At 39.9% G+C, this 20,416-nt stretch overlaps 1 protein-coding gene across 8 annotated transcripts in view; it reads right to left on the bottom strand.

Moving 5' to 3' along the window:
- Positions 1–20,416, bottom strand: part of GIT2 (GIT ArfGAP 2) — a 50,739-nt gene that overhangs the window by 27,932 nt on the left and 2,391 nt on the right. For 7 of the 8 annotated variants that reach the window (XR_010918204.1, XM_067539444.1, XM_067539438.1 and 4 more), the window contains exons 2-8: positions 12,222–12,355; positions 10,664–10,776; positions 9,529–9,634; positions 9,075–9,161; positions 8,780–8,910; positions 7,680–7,774; positions 6,621–6,666 (exon numbers count right to left, since the gene is read on the bottom strand). Coding sequence is in view for 7 of the 8 variants with exons in the window: in XM_067539444.1 (XP_067395545.1) it covers positions 6,621–6,666; positions 7,680–7,774; positions 8,780–8,910; positions 9,075–9,161; positions 9,529–9,634; positions 10,664–10,776; positions 12,222–12,355 (712 nt within the window). In the remaining variant the exon portion in view is untranslated. Of the gene's footprint in view, positions 1–6,620; positions 6,667–7,679; positions 7,775–8,779; positions 8,911–9,074; positions 9,162–9,528; positions 9,635–10,663; positions 10,777–12,221; positions 12,356–12,470; positions 12,604–20,416 lie in introns of all 8 variants that reach the window. The other variant, XM_067539441.1, reaches the window with a different exon arrangement.

Here is a 20,416-nt window from a genome sequence, read left to right as displayed (position 1 = left end):
AAGAAGTCAGTATGAACAGCAATTCTCCATCGCCAAGTTTCTCCATAAAAAACCAGTTCACTTTCATTTGACACTTCCTGGAATGTTACAAAGATTACACTTTGTTTCAAACTTTAAGGGCTTGTTTGCACATGGAAGTTAATCTGAAATAAGGCAGAGTGTAAACTAAGGCAGATTAACTATTCTTGATTAAATCCATGTGTGGATGCATGCTCTCCAGAATAAGAGCATCCACATACGGAGAAATATCGGGAATAGCTGCCCAAATAGAAGCCCTAAGAGTTTATCTTACTTTTCAGGTACATGTATGCAGTACTGTTGTAGTTGTGTTGGTCCCGCGATATTAGAGAGGCAAGGAGAGGTAATATCGTCTATAGGACCAACTTCTGTTGGTAAGAGAGAGAAGCTTTTGAGTTACACAGAGCTCTTCTTCAGGTCTGAGAAAGGTGCTTTGAGCACCACAGCTAAATAAAAAATGGAACAGATAGTTTAGTGTACGTTGTTAGCACATATTCTGAGCCTCAGGGACCATTCAAGGTGAAGTAGCCACCCCTGTAGTAGTCATAAGACAAAAAAGGGAGTTATAGATTGTTGTAAAACGCCATAAATCCAGCGTCTTTATTAAGACGATGATTTTTAGTGTCTAGCAAAGTTCTGAATGTAAGCTCCCAGGCTTGTCTTTTCAAAGGGTTGTGAAAGTTTACTTTGAGGATGAGGACAAGTAGGTCAATGATAGAGTGATCTCTTTGTGAAAAGGCTTCACTCACAAGGGATAGCATGTTTTTGTCTTTTATCATTTTCCTGGTTGAGTTCCTTCGAGAGTGTAGTGACTGTCTGGTTTCACCCACATAGCTGTTATTGGAGCATTTAGTGCCCTGGATGAGATACACCACATGTCGAGATAGGCATGTGTAGGATCCATGGATCTTGAAAGGTGCGTTGGGGGAGGTGTCAATCATTGTAGCAGTGGAGATATGGCTGCAAGTTTTGCATCTGTTGTTCTGGCAGGGTTTGGTGCTGCTTTGAGTTGGTGTGTCCTGATATGTGGGGAGCTTGCTTCTGATGATGAGGTTGGAGAGGTTGGGGGGTTGTTTGAAGGTTAGAAGAGGGGGTTCAGGAAAGATTTCTTACAGGATAGAGTCCCCATCAAGTATAGGCTGTAGTTCTTTGATGATACCCCATATGAGTTCCAGTGTGGGGTGGAAGGGGTTTTATTTCTGTATTGAAGCAAGTTCTCTCAGAGTCTCTGGGTGGCCTGTTCTATGATGCAATCTACTTCTCTGGTGGAGTGTCCTTGTTTGGTGACAGTGGTTTTGAGTGTGTTAAGGTATGTATCCCGGACTGTGGTATTTGAGTGCCTGGCTGTAGATAACAGATTTCTTAGTGTGTTTGGGGTGGTTCCTGGATTTATGAATGTAGGTGTGGTGGTCTGTGGGTTTCCTGTATGTAGTTGCTCCAGGACACACAGAATCAAGTGGCTACTAGCCATTCGGATTTCTATCTTGCACCTCTCAAGAGGCAGAATGTGTTAAAGGACACTGAAATGCTCTTAGAGGGAAGTTTAAAATAAATACTCTTCTGATCCTGCCCTAAAAAAATGTCCTGTGTCAACTAAAGAACAGCTGTAATAAACCCATAAGGATTATTTTACTTGACTGGTGGTACAGGCGGGTACCATCAGGTGGATAAATGTGTTAAAGCACCAGAGCCTCATCTCAAAGTCACCCACAAGACGTATTGTATTGTCTGACTGGCTATGAAGCAATCCTCTGCTATTAGCTTCCTGTCTCAAGATTGACACACAAATTGCAAATTTTGTGGTTAGAACAAAACCAGAACTTAATGCGGAAACCCCAGACCCAGAAAGTCGACAAATTGTGAGCCCATTGTATATTACTGGGGAGAATTCTCCCCAGTACAGACACAAAATCCTTCCAGTAGGACTCCTTCCAAGCAATTTTGTGAAGCAAAGATTCAAATAAGGCAGTTTGATGGAAGGCACAGGGTAAATTCCTAGAGGCAATTATCCTAGAGGAGGATAAAGAAGAAATGTCCAATGGAGCGGGCATTAGACAGTGCTGAAAGACCGAAGTTCTACTGCAGGCCGCATGACCTGATATGTGATCTTGAACAAGTCACTTCTCCTCTCTTTGCCTCAGTTTCACCCTACGTAAAATGGGGCTAACGATAGGAAAATTTCTTACCAATAGTTTCCTTTCTGCTAGCAGCATCTCCCACAATTCCTTGCATCTGAGCTGCTCTTCTCTCTCTGTAGCTCATGGAGGCAAATCAGAGTTTTGGAGCCACATTGCCATGCCCCTTCAGCATTTGCTTGTGTCCAGATGAACTATTTCCAAGGGTACGTCTACACGGACAGCGGCAAAGTTACCGCCACCAGATTGACCTATTGGAGCGATTGAGCGGTCAGTGAAGACCCACTCAGTCGATCCAGAAGTCGATGCTGGTAAACCACCCCCTCAAGTGGTGTAGCACTGCATCGATAGGAACGTGGCGCGGCGCAGTGCAGTGGAGATGCCGCGTAGAAGGGAAGCACAGCAGTCAACAGGAGTTACACAAGCTACTCTGTTGCCAGGGATCATGTGGAACATGCCCTAACATTCTGGAACTGGATCTCCAATGCCTCGTTCACTTCCACAATGCGTAGTCTAATCCACCTACCAACAGAGAAATGGAAGCTCTGAGTCCTTGCATGGAAGGATACAAACATGGCACCTGATCTCCTTGTGGACTCTATGTTTGAGGCAAATTTTCAGAGCCCTTCTGACATGTAAGGTGTGCCACTGCTCCTCGGTGGGATGCTGTGGGCTTGGACCAGATGAAGGTAGAACCACCTCTTGGGAACCCTGGAAGGAAGAGTTCACCTTTGGGACAAATTATTTCAGAGTTCTGAGCACCACCTTGACCTCATGAAACATGCAGTAAGGCTCCTGCACAAAGAGCATTGCCAGCTCCAACACGTGCCTGGAGGACGTGATGGCTATCAAAACAAGTTCTGATGGACAAATAAAATGCTACCACTGATGTCGGTGGTTTGAAGGGAGGGTTTGTCAGGGCTCTCAATATAAGTGGCAAGTCCCACTTGGGAAAATGAGGTTTAATTGCCAGTATGGGTAACTGGACTACCCTAAGGAATCTGGCTACCTGGGGGTTCTTTGGCAGAGAACCAGTGGATCATGAAAACATCACACTACTAAGGGCAGACACCTGATAAGCAATGGTATTCAGCTGGAGACCTTTGTCAACTCTTCTTGGAGAAAACCCAAGATAGCCAGAATTCCTGGATTTCTAGGGTTTGCTTCATGTTCCTGGCACCAGATGCAAAACTTGGTCCAGATAGAGGAGCTTTCAAGGTTGATACTGTTCTACGAGAAAGAAGTGTTCTGATGACTTTGGAGGACAGACTCTTTTATACTAGTGCTTCCCTTTCAATAGCCAGGCCGTTCGATGCAGCTGGTTCAGGTTCAGATGAAGCAGAAGGACCTTATGAGAGGATGCCCTGTCTCTTTGGGAGCTGTAGTGGCAATCCCAATTTCAGCCCTATCAAGTCTAAAATCCAGGATCTCATCATGCAATGTGGGTTTACCAATATTACTGTCGCCTGTTCTCATTTTTTTTTCTTAACCATCTTCCTTAATAATCGAAGAGTGGAAATGCACAGAAGCAGGTCCTTCAGCCATCAGTGCAATAGGGCATCTCTTCCCACGGATCTGGGGTCCTCTTCCCTAGTGAAGTACTCTAGTCTCTTCTCAGTCACATTGTTCGTGAGTAAGTCGGTTGGGGGCAGGCTGAACGATCAGACAATTAACTCTAAGCCATCTTCATTCAGGCACCACGCAGAGTTGTTCACCATGCACCTGCTGAGCCAGTTCGCCTTCTAGTTCAGATCTCCCCTTATGTGAGCTGCTCTGAGGGAGAGGAGAGACTGTTCTGCCCACTGCATGATTTGCATTGCTTCAACATGTAGCATTGGGCTTCTTGTTCCCCATTGATTGTTCTTGTATGCAACCATGACCGTATTGTTTGATAGTCAGGACGTGGTTCCCCTCCAGGCTGAACTGGATCCTTCATAGGATCAGCTTGAGCATTCTTAGTTCTAGGAGGTTTATGATGTGAGTGCTTTCCTCCAGGTTCCAAATGCCTTGAGCTATTTGAGACCCCAGGTGTGCTCCCCAGACCTCCAGGCTGGTGTCGGCTGTGAGGATCAGGGGATCTGGAAAACATATCGGCATGCCCTTGCAGACATTGCCTTGGGCTGATCACCATGTGCTGGAACCATCACTTGACTTTTCATATGTTTGGGGGAGTGGTCCCATACCTTTAAGATAAAGCCTTAAAGTCACCTGATGTGTGACTGCGCCATCAAGTGATCCCTATGCACGATACTAGAAGGCGTAGCGGTAGAAGGCTCAGGGCAATAGGGGTCTCCTGCAGTTTCAAGACCTCCTCACGTTGTTTTGGATCTTCTAGAACCTCCCTAGAAATGGAGATATCCTTGCTATCAAGGTATCTATGTCCACACCCAAGTGAATTATTTGGTTGGACACAATCAAAGAGCTTCTCTTGATGTTGATAAAACCATGCACCTGCAGGACATTCAAGGTCAGGAATGTGGCTCTGTGGGGCGCTGCTGGGGATAGTGCTCTAATTAAGATGGCATCCAGGAAGGGATACAGGTGGATCTCCTGTGATCTGAGCCTCGCTATGACTACCACTCACATCTTTGTAAAGACACAGGGAGGTGAAGACAAGCTGAATTAGGAAGGAGGGAGGGTGTTTATGAGCCCTATTTATTTTCCTAGGGTGCCCAGGACCCATTTTAGGACTTAGGGCAGATTTGTGGGGGTCACAGATCCCCCCCCCCCCAATCTGTTCTCCAGGGACCCTAGGGACATACCAGAGTTGGTTTACTGGGGTCCTCCTCATCAATGAAATCTCTCCCTCTTCTGCATATAGACTCCTAGTCCATTTTTCCCATGTTGGAGTTGCAGCTGCTCCACCAGTGAGCAGGGGATCCCACATGCTGCTCTGTCTCATCACCTTGGGACCTACCAGAGTTAGGATAGGAAGGTCCAATGCAGGCTGAGAGCAACTCACCATCTGCTGAACCTTGGAGGGCAGTACCACAGACTGAGCACTGTTTGGTTTTCATTTGATGCTTTTCAGGCTGCTCTGCCATATCTCAAGGGTGCAGAGGAGCTAGCAAGGAGGCACGGCAGCTAAAGCTCTGGAGGCACTCCAACACCTGGCTAAAAAACTGGCTGGGAGTAAGGGGGGTCAAGGAGGAGCTGGGAGGGAGATCACTGCTCACTGCTGCACCAAACTGTGTCAAAAAAGCCTTTCTTAAGCAGATATGAATGCAGGAGCTGCAAAACCTGTATGCATACTGCCACAGAGGCAGAGAAAAGAAGCTAGCACAGTGGTCCCCAAAGTTTTTAGGTCATGCCCTCCCCCCCCCCACTCCTGTCTGCACACACCCCCGCCTTCCCCCAGCTGAGGCTGGGAGTGGGGCCATGGTCAGGGCCGGTGGCTGCAGATGGAAGTGGGGTGCAGCGGCCAAGGGCTGGGGGCCAAGACTGGCAGCAGAGCTGGGGGCCAAACTGGGAACCGCGACCAGGGCCACAATTATGAGGTGGAGCTGGAGCAGAGTTTGGGGCAGAGCAGGGCTGGCCTGGGTCCTGCTGCGCCCTCCCTAAGGTGACACGCACCACAGACTGAAGAACTCTGAGCTAGCAGGAGATGAGGGGGCGTGGCCAGACCCCATGGCTTCAAAACTTTGATCCACCTCAGCAAGCTGCAGAGTAAGGAGAGCAATCCAGACATAAAAAAATGTGAAATGCTGGGCTGCAGAAACTCACCGTGCTTTGAGAGCTATGCATGAGGAGTCGTATGTAAGTACTAAGTATTACTATTCATGGATAAAGATCTTACTGCACCATGAAGTATTGTACAAACAATACTCATCACCTGTATATCTAACTGAAGATTAACTGATTTTAATTAAAGTTCTTTTTAAAGCAACTTTGTTACATCCATTAGTGTGTTTGCAAAGTAACTGAAGTCTACAATAGTTTACTTACAGCCGTCTTATTTCCAATTGCACAGCAATAAAAGAAAAATATATGGACTTTATTATGATATGGTAACATTTTATATTTCTTTTAAACAAACTTGACCTTTACATTCATAAGTTCTTACCACTAGCACAGCCAACACTATAAAAAGATTACTAGAAAATGCACATTTTCCTGCAAATGTAAGTCTTACAGAACTATTTCAGGATACTAGTTCAAGATTAATTACTGATATTATCAATCATTTGCTTTCCAACATTAATTTTGCATTTTCCTTCACATACTTAACTAAATGATAAATTTCACATCCTTTTACTTTTTTAGTTTTCCTCAGATGCTAAAGTTCTAAAGCAGAAAAACTCATATGATGGACCAAATGTGTCAAATAAAGAACACACACAGGATAGAGTGACAGGAGGGTTGAAAGATATTTCAATAGAAAATTCAAAAATGTAAAGTATTTAAAGTACTAGTTATTAATTATTTTGGTATTTATTCTAATACATGCTATTCAATCAGCAGTCTTACCTGTCTGCCATTTGAGGTATAATAAAATGCTGTCCATTTTTGTGATCTGAAATTGAGTTAAGCTAAATGTTAAAATATTTAAGATGTGTTTCAAACATTGTTACTGGCCTACAATTCTCAGTTTCATTAGACCATATAATAAATGTGTTTTATTAGTAGACTGCATCAAGGTGGTGAAGCACTGGAATGGGTTACCTAGAGAGGTGGTGGAATCTCCATCTTTAGAGGTTTTTACGCTGAGGCTTGACAAAGCCCTGGCTGGGATGATATAGCTGAGGTTAGTCCTGCTTTGAGCAGGAGGTTGGACTAGATACCTCCTGAGGTCCCTTCCAACTCTAATATTCTATGATTCTAAGTCACAGATCTTCGCTCTGCAAACTGCAGAAAGGGAATCTTTGCATTTGGCAAATGCAGGATGATCAGCCTCCCACATTAGGTTTCCTCCTAATTCCTAACAATGTCTTAAGCCCTGAAGCATAAGTCTTCTTCCAAAATTTGTTAGCATTAACTAAGAATGCTGGATAGTCTTGTTATCCATATACACATCCACTCCTTTTGTGAAATAATACTAAGACTTGGACGTCAGTGACATCCTGTGACCAGAAGTTCCACAGTTTAATTACATGTTGTGTGAAAAAGTATTTCCTTTTATCAGTTCTCAATTTGCCACATTCTGATTTCACTAAACTTCCCTTTGCTTTTGGATCATGAAACAGAGAGAAAAACTCATAATCTACTGTCTTCTGCCCATTCATCTTTATATAGTTTCATCATGTCTCCTCTTATTCATCTCCTTTCTAAAGTAAAGGATCCCAATCTCTTTTTGTGAGTTTTTTCCATGCCCCTAATAATGTCACCTTTCTCTGAACACCCTCTAATTCTGCAACATCCATTTTGAGATGGGGTGACCAGTACTACAGAGCATAGGTGAGGCCGCACCGCTGAATTATATAAAGACATTTTAATATTTTCCATATTATTCTCCATCCCATTCCTTATGTATTCTTACATCTTTAAAATAATAACAACTATTTGAAAAATAACACTTTTTGTACTTACCTGGTTTCCTGCCACAGAGATAGAATGCTAGTCTATCAGTAAGTTCATACTGTATTTCTACAAGGCGCTCAGCCAATTCATGGTGCCCTCCTTGTCTATAGACATAAAACAGAAAATGGCATTCATTTATGATTCACTAGTTATAAAATGTAAAGATTCTAAAATTGCTCAGAAAAGATTAAATTGTGAACACAACATCAGACCACTACTACATTTTCAATTGAGGATGTGTTTGAGATTTTGGGTCACAGAATCACAAGAGAATTTTCAAAAGTAAACACTAAAAGGGAATTATAGTTAGACTTCTCTGATCTGTTCGAAATTAGTTGCTGACAACTCAGGAATAGCTTCGATTATCTGCCTGCTAAAGAATCTGATTAACAACTTAACCAAAACATGCAGGATAGTCTTTTCTGCGCAGTTTTTGAGATGGTAAATCAACTTTGTCCAGTTTAGTACTGAAATAATAGCAGTGGCAAGAACTCTGGTATACGGTGTCTCATTCCCACAGAACACCTGTTCAGTCCTCGATGTCTCCTTATACATTAACTTACAAACAAACAAACAAATAAATCCATCCAAGCACTGAGAATACACTACTTCTGAATCTTGATGCTACTGGAATCGTCTGGAATACAGCCGTAGCTTGGTAGCTAGTCTGTGATTTTATACACAATGCATGTGAAGTCTTGCTTCAGTAACACAAATAAATAATACATTATTTGGGACCTGGCTCATGCCACTGGAGCTCCCTTGATATAAAAAGGAGGAAGCTGTCTGCAGTTCATTCTTTCCTAGGGAATTTGGAATTGAGTCCCCACCAGTCCTACAAAGCCCAGAGCCATTTAGCTGGTAGGGCAAAGCCCTTCTGAGACCCTGCAAAGCCAATCTGTTCTCTCGGACACTTGAAGAGAGATGGGTAAAAAATTGGAGATATTTTATTTGTTCTGTGTGCATTTATTTTATCCTGGGAAAAGCACTCATTTGAGGTTTAATTGTGAAATTAAATGTCAGGATACCCCGAGAACTTGGGAGAGGTGATCATTTATGATTTTATTTTAAATAATCAAGACAGACATCAAAACATCAAAGCCATTTACCTTGCATAGTCAACTGGAGTTTTTCCACTGGAGTCTTGTGTGCCAGGGTCAGCACCATAGACTGCTAACAACTCTGCCTGTAAAATCTGTCCTGCTTTGGCAGCAACATGAAGTGGGGTGTTTCCTTTCTCCTAAAAAGTCATTAAAAACCACATGCTTATATTTAATCAGCAGGTCTGAATACATGACAGATATAAAATGTATGTCAGCTGAAACCAAATATAACTATAATGACAGACTAAGAGTTGATTTAACACCAAGCTAACAAAAAAAAAAAAAAAAAAGGTTTTCATACAGGATGAAAAAAGTTGGCCTGAGCTCCTAAAGAGAGTAATCTCAAGCATGTCTCCAGATTCCCTGTCCTCACACTGGAATGGAGTTGCTGAAAAACAAAAAGGATTGTCTGTTAGTCTGGATATACAAAAACAGTAAGTCAAAGTCATCTTCACTGTAGCATTGCATATTTTATTTTCCAACAGTTTCTAATAAGGTGGATCAGTTAACTTTAGAGGCCTGTGCTTCTCCAACATCTACATATAACTTCCATCAGACACTGTTGAAAAGTACTTTAGTTCAGGTTAAGTGTGAATTCTTAATAAACAAAAATGCAGAACCATGGAGATACTAGTCATCTTTCATTTTATGTTATGATCAGAGTATGATCAGGTCTACTCAAATATCAATAGTATCTTGTGACAACAGCAAGCTGTTTTGTTCCAGTACACTAACTGCAAGGAAACAATACTTACTTTACTAAGGTCTTTGGCAGTAACACTATCGTCTTCTCGGCATGGCAAGCGATGAACAAATGCTAGCATTTGATATTTAGCTCTAATGAATTCCGCTTTGTTGGGACTACAAGAAGAAATCAAAGCAAAGGAGTTGCAAAATAAATGTTAGCTTTTTACAAATAAAATAATTGAAGCACACAGCATATTTTCATACAGAATGACATAACAAATGACAGAGTACGGCACTAGGAAATATTTTCATTATGTACACAATTCAATCCAGATTTTAATTCCCTATTGAAGGGTATTGTCATTGAAAGGAATATCAAAATAATTAGAGGTAGTAGGAAAATTATCTCCCTCTCCCAGTAAAAAACTTTGATGAAAAGAAAATGTTCTCTTTTTCTTCAATTTTTTTTTTGGGTGCGGGGGTCATAGCAAAACTGAAAATGTTTCAGTTTTGAGACAATAACCCTTAGAATTCCGGAAAAAATTTATGACCAATTCGAAAAGTAATATAATTACTACATTATGTTCAATTATCCTTGTTACAAGCTTAAAACCTGTCCTGAGATGTTATGAAAACCCTCAACTTCTACTGATTTCACTGAGAGCTGCTGGTGCTCAGCACCCCTCAGGATCAACAACAAACTAATATACAAAGTCAGATAAGAAACTATGCTTTTAAAACTAACTAGCTTGAGCTTCTGAAAGAAAATATTGATAAAAAATGGAAAAGACGATACTTGAGACATGTAAGAGAAGACTTAAAAAAAATCAATACCCAACAACTGGGACTACTGATGATGCATTAATACTATTGATGCACATGAAAATATCTAGTCACTCAGTTCTTCACTCATTTCTGCATAGTCTTTGAAACATACTTGAAGATCACCGAAGGATACTTTAGAGAACATTTAACATCTCCCCTTCTGTGAGCACAGATCAGGGGTTAAATCAGTGAATAAAGGTGAATAAATCTGAGAGAATTCAGTCTCATCAGCAACACTCTTCAATGTCCTTGATAAGACTTGATACAAGATAAGGTTCTTATTCATCTGTTGCTGCCCTGATCACAACTAGTCAAAAATAACTACATTTTTAGAAAGGGGCCCCTGAAGACAAAGAGTTTTATAAACATTTTACTTACTGCACTTTATCTTGTGGGTTAGCTTTGCGCCTTCCGCTCATAACAGATGCAGGATCCAACAAAGAATGTTCCCATATGGAATTAGCACCGTTATTATACAGTGTTTCAACCATCTGAAACGCAAAATGCGTACAACAGGCATTAAGTATTTTTATTACTCCCTGCACAGGCAGAATACTTGAGCGATGGTATTTTCCAAGTGGAAAGCATTTTTATCCTACTCCAGAAAGTTATGAAGGAAAAGAGGTTTTTTTACATTTTTATTAATATTAAGATGTAGTTGGTGTCAAACTTTATTTTGTTAAAAAGAGAGAGGGTTAGGATGATATTCTTTTGTTTAGAGTTTCCATTATAAATTTTAGATTGTACATGTCCCAAAGCCCAGTTAGCTTGCTGCAGCTCTTCCTGTTTTTAGTAAAGAGCCTCCCCCTCAATCTGAGTTAAAGAAGAGGTTCATCATATATGTTTAACTATCTTATTCATTTTATGGTTGTATGGCACTTAGAATACCTTGGGATGGGACTTAAAAATAAGTAGTTTCACAGATTATATCACAAGCAGGGAAGACAGCATTTACCTGAAGACAGAAACCTAGTGCTGCTTTATATTGCATTAATATAGGTAGAGCCACACTTTTACATTTGGGGACTGAAGACTTTGTTCCCAAGCTCATTTCCCCAAAGAGACCCAAACTCAGCCATGAAGGAGGGATGGGGCAGAACTCCTGGGGAGATCAGTCAGTCGGTTATCTTCCATGAAACTGGTCCATCATTCACTTGCCTTTTTCCCCCACAGGTTCTTTGTTTTGTTGTAGGGATGTAAGTTAAGATGCAAGTGGTTGTCTACTCAGACCTCCCTATCGTGTAGGAAGCATGGGTGGCTTCTCCCCACTCTGACTGAGAGTGGTCTTTTTAGGGGGTGCAGAAGGTGACACACACATGGCATGGTTTCTCCTTAGCTTTGGATCTTCTGCTGCTTAATGCAGCAGCTACCTGTCTCAGGAAGAGAGTGCAGTCTTCCGTACATATGAAGTAACACCAGAGCACAAAGCAGAGAGGTAGCGTGCATTTTGGGGTGGGGAAAGGGAGAAAAATCAAACACATAAAATCTAAACTTATTTTAAAATAAAATAGAATTTGCCTGACTCTTAACCTAACCCTCATTTTTATTTTACTTTCATGCACATTTACATAGTGAAAACTTTAGAATCCAGGCATGCTACAAAAGCAACATCTCGCTTTTTAAGTTATTCATCTAAATGTCTTTGGTTTGTGTTTTTTAATAAAACATGGACAGGCTCACATGGAGGTAAATCAGAACAGTAACACATTTGCATGTCTGTGTGCCCATGACTAGATGGATTTGCCTTAACAGTAGGTTTAAAACGTGGAGGTAACACTGACTTTAGTAATCTATTACAGCAAGTTAACAGACATCAACAAACCTATTTTAAAAAGAGCTTAATGGAGCAACACTCCCCAACAGAAAGTTTCATAATTAGATTTCTCTAAGAACTGTATTCTCCAACTCTCATCAGAAAGCAATCATCAGCTTTTACCTGCAGCAATGTTGGAGGCCACGGTGTGTGTTTAAGATGCCTCACTTGAGAGATATGACGTCCTAGACTCCGATGAACACTACAGCACTCATCACAAATGAGAATTCCCCTGTTTACTGATGCCCAACAGGGGTCTGGAAAAGACAAGTATCTTTATTACAATATGGTAGGCATCATGGTCCAGTGGATAGGGCACAGGACTGGGAATCAGGAGTCATGGGTTCTATTCCTGAATCTACCACTACTTACTTGCTATATGAACTTGGGCAAGTCACAAACTCCCTGGGCCTCAAGATGTTGGGGGAAGTATAGGTGTTGTGGTTAGACACTGGACTGGGACTCAGGAGATCTGGGTTCTGTTTCAAGTTCTGGCATTGACTTGCTGTAGGACCTTGAGAAAAAAAATCACTTACTCTGGCCCGTTTCCCATCTATAAAATCGAGAACAATATTTCCCTTTCTCAATAGGAATGTTGTGAGGCTACGTTCATGAGGGGCTGAGATATTACTGTGAGGAGTGCCATAAAAAAGCCTATGATTAACAACATGTCCATTTTCCTGTCTGTAAAAAGGGGATAATACATTTCCCATCTTTGTGAAGGGCTTGGAGATCTTTAGTTGCAAAATGGTATAAGCAACAAGTATCATTTTATTTATTGTTCAAAGTCTTAAGTCCTGCCTTATTAGATCTACAGCGTTTTCTTATGTATTTTTATTTGACTATACAAATAAGAGACACTATTTTTATAAGACAAAAGAGCAAGATACAGCTATGTTCATTTCAAGAACTGGCTAAAAAAATTACATGCCACATTGACTCAATTCTTTAGAATGCTACTTCTACGCTAAGCCAGTAATTTTCTAGTGTTATAGCACAGCATGTTTTTATCACCAATGGCTCTCCATAGTAAGACTAAGCCAATGACATCTGGGCAAGTCAATGAGATATGTCCAGTGTTCTACTATGGAATAGTCTTGACCATCATGGGTAGTAACAATGGCCCAGAGTATTGTGCACACCATTCTGGTACGTGAGAAAAACCAGACAAAAAGCATACCTCCGAAACCTTTACCCACTTACTAAAGGTGCATGTCACTTGAAACGCTAGTATTCCAATATGGTTTCTAAAGAAGACAATAACCCATTTCCCAATCTATAACCTGTACTTCTGATGTTGCAATTCCTATTTTTATAAGTTATTGGCTTATGGTAGTGTCCTACTAACGTGCCAGGCATTTTCAAGTCAAACAAGAAGCAATGGTCCCTGCCCTGAGGGGCTCATAAACTAACATATAAATAAATAGAGGTTGGGGGAATGCAAAATACACGCTTTCTTTTTTTACTGAATATACATGTCACTATTTTGAAGTGGATTATGTATTTTATATAATATGAAACTAGCTGCAATTTAGCCAGAGGACTCAGAGATGCTATTTGCTTTTAGTGGTAGCTCAAGCAGGATATGTTCAGTAAAACCAATACAATTATTTGCAGTTTTGCTAGTTTCACCACTAAAAATACATCTGTCTCAAGTTTTAAAAAAAGACTACTCCCAGGACATGTGCAGTGGGATCCTTCACTTACATCATATTTTCAAGATTATTGTGCGCTAAACAAGGTGTTTGTCTTCATAGTAAAATAATTAAACTAAGCTTTTTGATGCTAGTATTCACTTCAACATAAATCAGCAAAAACTGCAATATATTTTAAGTATTGAATATTTAAACAGAACATTTAAATTCCTAGTGCTTCTCCTCTCTTCAGAAACATTAGAAGTTTCCAAAATTTACAAAACTTCCTTTGTATATTGTTTATATAAAGTTTGTTTTAGATCAAAACCAAGATTCCTTTTGAATATAAGCTTGATTACTGAACTACTATTTCGCAGGAGCTCTTCTTTAATCCTATTGAGATCCAACCGGTTTCAGAGTTGTAGGAAGTCTTTAAGGCTCTGCTTGAGTTGGTACAAAGTTTCAAAAGACCAGAAACCAGCAAATGGGCAATTAGAACACAGATAGCTTTCAGAGAACTAATATTCTACCAACTATACAGAAACAAGTTTTTGCTCAAAATAGGAAAGGTTATGAAATGTAAACAGTTTAAAGAGAAAAGTCAATACGAGTCCGTAGATTCCTACTGCTATCCATATCTACACATCACTATAGCTTATAGTGATAGAATATTTCATATGTTGACATTTGAAATCAGTACACACACTAAACAAAATATACAGACATTGCATTTTACACAGATGTTATAATATCTGTGCTACTGAAGAACAATTTTTAATAGGGCACAGTTTACAGTACAAAGACTACATACATTCTTCTTGCTGACTATAGTAACTATTCTTATTGCTGTCACACCCAAAGGCCTTAATCAATTTCAGGCACTGTATAAACACATGGTAGGAGACAGTGCCTGCCCCAAAGAGCCTGCAATCTGATCTGAAACAAAATATTGCAAGTGGAAATAACAGGAGGAGAGAGTACAAGAGTAATGATACTGAGAAGGTAGTAGCCTTACTGAATAGTTCAGAGAGGGAATTCTATGCATTAAGAGTAGTGCGGACAAAAGCATGCAGAAGCTTGGCAAAGTGGAGGGAGTGATATAAGAAAAGACTTAAAAATCTGATGCAGTGGAAAACAGTAAAGTCAATCAAAGGATTCTCAGGGGATTGACACAATTAGAGTGATGTTCTTAGCTGCTGCTGCTGAGTGTTACAGAGACCAGAGAGAAGGTGGATATAATCATTAAGACATGAGATGCTAAGGATCTAAATGAGAATTATCAATTTGGACTGAAAGAAAACGTTTGATTTTTTTAAAGTGTTTGGGGAGGAAGCAGCAGGAGGAGTTAGACAAGGCCTGGATGTGTTAGGCAAGGAAGCAGAGAAGTCAAAGAAGCCCCCCAGATTACAGGCCTGAGTGACAGGAAGAATAATGGCATCTGACAGAGAGTAAGTGGGAGGTGGAGAAGGAAAGAGCTGAGGAGTTTCATTATATTCAGAGTTGCACTAATTTAAGTAAAGGTGTAGTTTTAAACAGATTTAGTTAGACTGTAGAAACGGCTGCATGAACCCTCTTAATTCAATTTAAACCTGGCTCACAGGAGGTCAGACTGGATCATAATGATCCCTTCTGGCTTTATAAACTATAATCTTAATCTGATTTAGTTAAACTCAAGTGGACTGGAGGGCAGTGATGTGAACATTGGGTAGGAAATGGTGAGTTAAGCTACATGGATATAAACCAGGCTTAAAAACTGAATTAATCAGTGTAAAATCCTGTGTGCACTGTTTAACTGAATCTTTTTTAAACAAGATATAAAGTTAAACTGGTGAAACTCTGAATATAGATAATGCCTTGTTTTAGCCACGGTCAAGTTCACATTGCTAGCAAATCTTCTTTGAACATCTTGCCACAGAGATCAGCAAAAATATGCTTGTAGGAACCCTACAGAGCAATTCAAAAAGAGAAGCATCATGTGACAGGCTTGCCACTAGTTACAGCCTGAGTTTGAAAAGTGAATTTGTAAAATGATGCAAAATAGGAAGTGTACTGCCAAAGCACATATGAAATCGTGTTATGTCAAAGAAGAACAAAAGACTTGCACTTTGCTATAGGATAAAAACTTTTATTTTAAGGCATTGAAGAGGCTAGAATGAACAACGATTAGTTACAAGGGAAAGGCAGGCCAGGAAAAAAAAAAGCTTACACAGAAGGATTACTGTGGTAGTAATTCTACTACAGTTTGCAGTGGTGACCATTTACTCCATCATGTCTAACATACTTAAGCAGTACAATGAAGCTTCATAATAGAATCATGGACATGATGCAACTGACAGTTTGGCAGATGTATCTGTGACATTAACCATTTGGTATCAGGCAGGGAAAAGCTGAGCACATCCATTCTGGAATCCTCATTCATGTTGAAAAATTCATTACAACTAAACCCCAATTATCTGAAACCTGGTCACCCAAGACTCTTCTGTGTGTTTTTGTTTTTACACACAAAGCCCCAATTTTATGAAGATTGTTAATATCCATGAGGCCAATTTGGCTCGGCAAGAATTCTTTAATAATCTGAAAATCAAAAAGGAATCCTACAAAAAAGTGGAAACATGGACAAATTGCTAAGGAGGAGTACAAAAGAGTAGCATGATCATGTAGGGACAAAATCAGAAAGGTTGAGGCACAGGATGAATTACACTTTAGCAAGGGACGTGTCATATAAAAGGAAATAAGAGGTTCTTTAAATGCATCAGGAACAACAGAAAGACAAAGGAAAGTGTAAGTCCTCTACTTAGTGGGGAAATAGAGTTAATAACTGATAACGTGAAGAAGGCAGGGCTGTTTATTATCTATTTTGCTTCAGTCTTCACTAAAAAGGTTAATGGTGACCAGATACTCAACACAATTAATATAAACAAGGGGAAAAGAACACAAGCCAAAATAGGGAAAAAAAGGTTAAAGAAAATATTTAGTTAAGTTAGATGTATTCAGGTCAGCAGGGCCTGATGAAATTCATCCTAGGGTACTTAAGGAACTAGCTGAAACAATCTCAGAAACGTTAACAAGTATCTTCTAGAAGTCATGAAGGAAAGATGAGGTCCAAGAGGACGGGAGAAGGGTAAGCCTTGTTCCCCTTTTTAAGACAGGTATTAAGAGGACCTGGGTAATTATAGACCAGTCAGCCTAACATCAACACCTAAAAGGATACTGGAACAAATTATTAAACAATCAATTTGTATGCACCTAGAGGATAATGAAATGATAAAAAATAGCCAGCATGGATCTGTCAAGAGCAAATCCTGCTGAGCCAACCTGATTTCCTTCTTGACTGGGTTACTGGCCTACAGGATGGGGGGGGGGGGGGGGGGGTGGCAGATACAATATATCTTGATTTTATTAAGGCTTCTGACAGTCCCACATGACATTATAATAAGCAAACTAGGGAAATGTGGTCTAGGTGAAATTACTACAAGGTGGGAGCACAAGTAGTTGAAAGACCATATTCAAAAAGTAGTTATCAATTAAAAAAGGTTGCTTTCAAACCGGGGGGAGGGGAAGCATACTGAGTGGGGTCCTGCAGGGGTCAGTCCTGGGTCCAGTACTATTTAAAATTTTCATTAATGACTTGGCTAATGGAGTGGAAGGTTTGCTTATAAAATCTGCAGAGGACAGCAAGCTGGAGGGTTGCAAGCACTTTGGAGGACAGAATTAGAATTCAAAACAACCATGACAATTGAAGAATTGAGCTGAAATCAACTATCTGAAATTCAGTAAATATAATTGCAGTTCTTCACTTAGGAAGGAAAAATCAAATGGGAAATAACAGGCTAGGTGGTGGTAAACTGCTGACAAGGATCTGGGGTTTACACAAATTGAATATGAGTCAACAATGTGATGCAGTTGCAAAAAAGGCTAATATCGGTCTGTAGAGTACTAAGAGGAGTGTCACATGTAAGACACAGGATATAATTATCCTGCTCTATTTAGCATTGGTGAGGCCTCAGCTGTAGCATTTTTTTCAATTCTGGGCACCACACTTTAAGAAAAAAGTGGACAAATTAGAGACAGTCCAGAGGAGAGCAACAATGATAAGAGGTTTAGAAAACCTTACCTATGAGGAAAGGTTAAAAACCTGGGCGTGTTTAGTCTTGAGAAACGACGACTGAGGGGGGATCTGATAAGTCTTCAAATACGTTATAAGATGTTATAAAGAGGATTGTGATCAATTGTTCTGCACATTTACTGAAGGTAGAACAAGAAGCAATGGTCTTAATCTGCAGCAAGGGAAATTTAGATTAGATATTAGGAAAAACTTTTTTGTAGGATTGGGCTGGATTTGATGACATCTCAAAGTCCCTTCCAGCCTTATATTAGAAAAATTGGGATGATCAGAGTTTCTGTATATTGCAGTCTAGTGATTAATTCCAGTCTTTTATCGGTCAGGCCAGTGATCTTCGAGAGTCACAGCATAAAACACAAATATAGTATGAATCACAGCAGCCTGAGAAGGAAGGACTATTTATAATGCTTCGGTAATCCTTAGAAAGAACTGTTACCGGGCAGATTTAAGTGAAAAACAAAAACAAAAAATACACCAGAAATTTTTAAATACAATATTTTAAAAACAGAACTTACAAATTATGGTCTCCCAGTTATCCACTAAGGCCATGATACTCCAAACACTTATGTATGTGTATAACTTTACTTGTGTGAGTAGTACTATTGAAGTTAATGGGACTGTTCATAAGTACAGTTTCACACACATTTGCATAATGATTTGCAGGATGGATGCCTAAAAGAGGCCCCAAAAAGACAACTTCAGGAGGCTAATTCAGATACAAAAACACTGGTCTAATGCAGGAATCCCCTCAAGCAAAACCAAGTAGAAACTCCCTAGTCTAGTTTTACTATTCAAGCTGAATAAACTGAAAAGAGTAAATTACAATGGAGGAAAGTAAAATCAATTTTGGAGACTCTTCAGTTTTAACAATTTTGGTAAGAAAGGTAAATAATTGAACATGTTAATTTTCTTTTGACCATGAATAAATATTTGAGTAGTTTTATTTAAAACACTGTAGCATTAAAATTGTGCAGGTATCAATCATCCCTTGCTACTGACAAAGTTCTAGTCTCTGAGAGTATGTTTACACTGCCCTGAGACACCCGAGCTTGCCTTGCCAGGCTCAGGCTAAGGGGCTGTTTAATTGCAGTGTAGATGTTTGGGCTCAGGGCTGCAGTTCAAGCTCCTGCATCCCAGAGCCCAGGCTGCAGCCTGAGCCCAATGTCTACACTGCAAATTAAGAGACCCTTAGACTGAGCTGGAGTCAGCTGGCCCAGGAGGATCCTAGAGCCTGGGCTCTAACCCAAGCCTGGGCATCTACACCACAACTAAACAGCTCCTTAGCCCAAATCAGCTGGCACAGGCCAGACAGAGGTTTTTAGCTGCAGTGTAGACATACCCTCAAAGTCATTCCTCATGCAAGCTCATGAGGAATTACCAAGCTCTGAGGTCAATGTAGTTCAACAACTGTAAACCGAAAGTAATGTTAGAAAAACAACATCTGTCAACAGATTCTTTTTATCTGATGGTAGTTTACTGTTTAAACCTACCTACAGAATTGCTTTATTCAACTGATAGATCAAATGTCTTGCAGCTAGACCAAAAAAATCTGAATTTGCAGAAATTAACATATTTCAAGGCAGCACAACAAATTTGTTATGATTTCTAAACTTCCTAGTAAGTATGGTACATTATGAACAATCTTATGCTAAAAGCAAATACTTCTGCCCTGAATGTTATTCTACTTGATTTGACAGAGCACAATTCTATTCTGTATATGTTTCAAAATTATAGGTTACTAATGCACACACAAAATAAAAAAAGCATGAAACGTATGTAAAGGGACACTGTGAAATACAATGCATACCCTTAAAAATGTGCAACATTTTAGTGGCATTCCTCATTAGAGTGATAGGGAGTATTGATGGAAATGGTAACATTTTCTACTCTTCTGAAAGATTTTAAATGCCTCCATCATCGTTTAAGGCTATATCTTAGTTTTACAAACCCCATCAACAAATTAAAACATTGCCCTGCACTATTTCTAATCCAGTCTTTGCAGGACAGCCATAATGAATGGACACGGACAATAAAATCCTGAACACATTGAGGCCCTATCCTGGGAAAACTGTACCTATTTTCTACTAATCCCACCAGATTATGTTTCTTGCTTATGCTCTGGTAACATTTGTATGGCTTGGCATGCCAATAATACACTGAACTGAATTGTCAGGAAGTGAAACTGACTATGAAATAAAGTCTTAAATTAGCATCCAAGCAGAGGAAAGCATAAAAAGGAACAGCAAACACAAAAAGTATATCAATTAAAAAATTATTCTATTTTAATATTCTGTGGCATCATAAACTATGTTTGGAAACATGTTTAAAAGCCTCCTTCTCTGGACAGTATTTCCTTAAATGGAAGTGCACACATGGATTTAGCAACGCAACACATTTTTTACATTATATTAGTATGCCAATTTACAAGATTTATCTCACTAAATATTTTTCTGCAAATTTTTTTAAACTTGTGATACGCTTTACACATCTCATAATTTGAGGTAACTTCTCCAGCAGACTTAGAAGTTTCCCTCTAGATCCTTAAAATAACTGTTGTCCCT

The sequence above is a fragment of the Emydura macquarii genome, unplaced genomic scaffold (assembly GCF_026122565.2).
Source record: "Emydura macquarii macquarii isolate MOO-44397 ecotype Brisbane River unplaced genomic scaffold, CSIRO-AGI_Emac_v2 contig_554, whole genome shotgun sequence".
Taxonomy (NCBI): domain Eukaryota; kingdom Metazoa; phylum Chordata; order Testudines; family Chelidae; genus Emydura; species Emydura macquarii.
This window is presented reverse-complemented; position numbering and strand designations above follow the sequence as displayed.